At 51.3% G+C, this 1,787-nt stretch overlaps 1 protein-coding gene across 1 annotated transcript in view; it reads left to right on the top strand.

Annotated features, from left to right (window-relative positions):
* Positions 1–73: 73 nt before the first annotated feature.
* Positions 74–1,787, top strand: part of sema5ba (sema domain, seven thrombospondin repeats (type 1 and type 1-like), transmembrane domain (TM) and short cytoplasmic domain, (semaphorin) 5Ba) — a 68,727-nt gene continuing 67,013 nt past the window's right edge. The window contains exon 1 of the mRNA XM_056436533.1: positions 74–728. Within this exon, the coding sequence (XP_056292508.1) occupies positions 403–728 (326 nt within the window). The 5' untranslated portion in view covers positions 74–402. The remainder of the gene's footprint in view (positions 729–1,787) is intronic.

Raw genomic sequence — 1,787 nt, 5'->3', positions numbered from 1 at the left:
TGTTTTTGGGGTTTTTTTTCCTTTGTCCTGATTGACCATTTTAAACCTGATGGTGTTACCTGACGGTGTTTACCTGGTGATGTTACCTGATGATGTTACCTGACGGTGTTACCTGATGATGTTACCTGATGGTGTTACCTGATGGTGTTACCTGATGGTGTTACCTGGTGATGTTACCTGATGATGTTACCTGACGGTGTTACCTGACGGTGTTACCTGATGGTGTTACCTGACGGTGTTACCTGACGGTGTTACCTGATGGTGTTACCTGATGATGTTACCTGATGGTGTTACCTGATGGTGTTACCTGATGATGTTACCTGATGGTGTTACCTGATGATGTTACCTGACGGTGTTACCTGATGATGTTACCTGACGGTGTTTACCTGATGATGTTCCCTGATGATGTTCCCTGACGGTGTTCCCTGCCCCCCCCCAGAGCCCCACTTCGTGTCGGCCTACGCCATCGGCCTCTTCACCTTCTTCTTCCTGAGGGAGCGCTCCGTGGAGCCGGCCTGTGGCCAGGTGTTGTCCCGCGTGGCGCGCGTGTGCCAGAACGATGTGGGCGGCCGCTTCCTGCTGGAGGACACCTGGACCACCTTCATGAAGGCCCGCCTCAACTGCTCCCGGCCCGGGGAGGGCGACGCCCCCTTCTACTACGACGAGCTGCAGAGCACCTTCTACCTGCCGGAGCAGGACCTGCTCTACGGCATCTTCACCACCAACGGGTGAGCGGGGGGGAGAGAGAGAGAGAGAGAGGGGGAGGTGAAGCAACAACAAGAGAATAGAGCCAGGAGCAGAACAAGAGGGAAGGAATGAGAAAACCTGCTGAGCGCCAAGCTTTTGTCCTTCGTCTTTTTGTCTCCTCTCTCCTCCTCCTCCTCCCCCCCTCTCTCTCTCTCCTCCTCTCCTCCTCCTCCTCCTCCTCCTCCTCTTCACCTCTTATTCCCTCGTTCTCTCCTCAGTCGTCTCTTCATCATCCCCACGGTTCTTCTTCCTGTCGTTTCTATTCTCTTGACGTCCAGCGGGTTCCTGAAGGAGATCTTCTCCTCCTGAAGGAGATCTTCTTCTCCTCCTGAAGGAGATCTTCTTCTCCTCCACTGAACAAACATATTCAGACGTTTATTTTTCTCAAAAATGTATCTTGTAATTTATTCTCTAGCTGCAGAAAATAATTTATGAAGTTCACGACTTCAAGTCCAGAAATAAATCAAAAGGAAACCAAATGAAATCTGAACCTGGATATCCTGATCCACTTCCTGTGGGCCTACAGGGTACGTTCTCTCTCCTGACCACCAGGGGGCGCCTCCTCTGGTTGTATAGAAGCCTATGCTTCATGTGTTGAAGCTGCATTCTCTCTCCTGACCACCAGGGGGAGACTCCTCTGGTTGTATAGAAGCCTATGCTTCATGTGTTGAAGCTGCATTCTCTCTCCTGACCACCAGGGGGCGCCTCCTCTGGTTGTATAGAAACCTTCACTTCATGTGTTGAAGCTGCATTCTCTCTCCTGACCACCAGGGGGAGACTCCTCTGGTTGTATAGAAGCCTATGCTTCATGTGTTGAAGCTGCATTCTCTCTCCTGACCACCAGGGGGAGACTCCTCTGGTTGTATAGAAGCCTATGCTTCATGTGTTGAAGCTGCATTCTCTCTCCTGACCACCAGGGCGAGACTCATATGGTTGTATAGAAGCCTATGCTTCATGTGTTGAAGCTTCATTCTCTCTCCTGACCACCAGGGGGTGCCTCCTCTGGTTGTATAGAAGTCTCTGCTTCATGTGTTAACGCT

Source organism: Pseudoliparis swirei, chromosome 2, assembly GCF_029220125.1.
Source record: "Pseudoliparis swirei isolate HS2019 ecotype Mariana Trench chromosome 2, NWPU_hadal_v1, whole genome shotgun sequence".
In the NCBI taxonomy this organism is placed as follows: Eukaryota; Metazoa; Chordata; class Actinopteri; order Perciformes; family Liparidae; genus Pseudoliparis; species Pseudoliparis swirei.
Note: the sequence above shows the minus strand (reverse complement) of the source record. Positions and strands in the feature narration are given on the sequence as shown.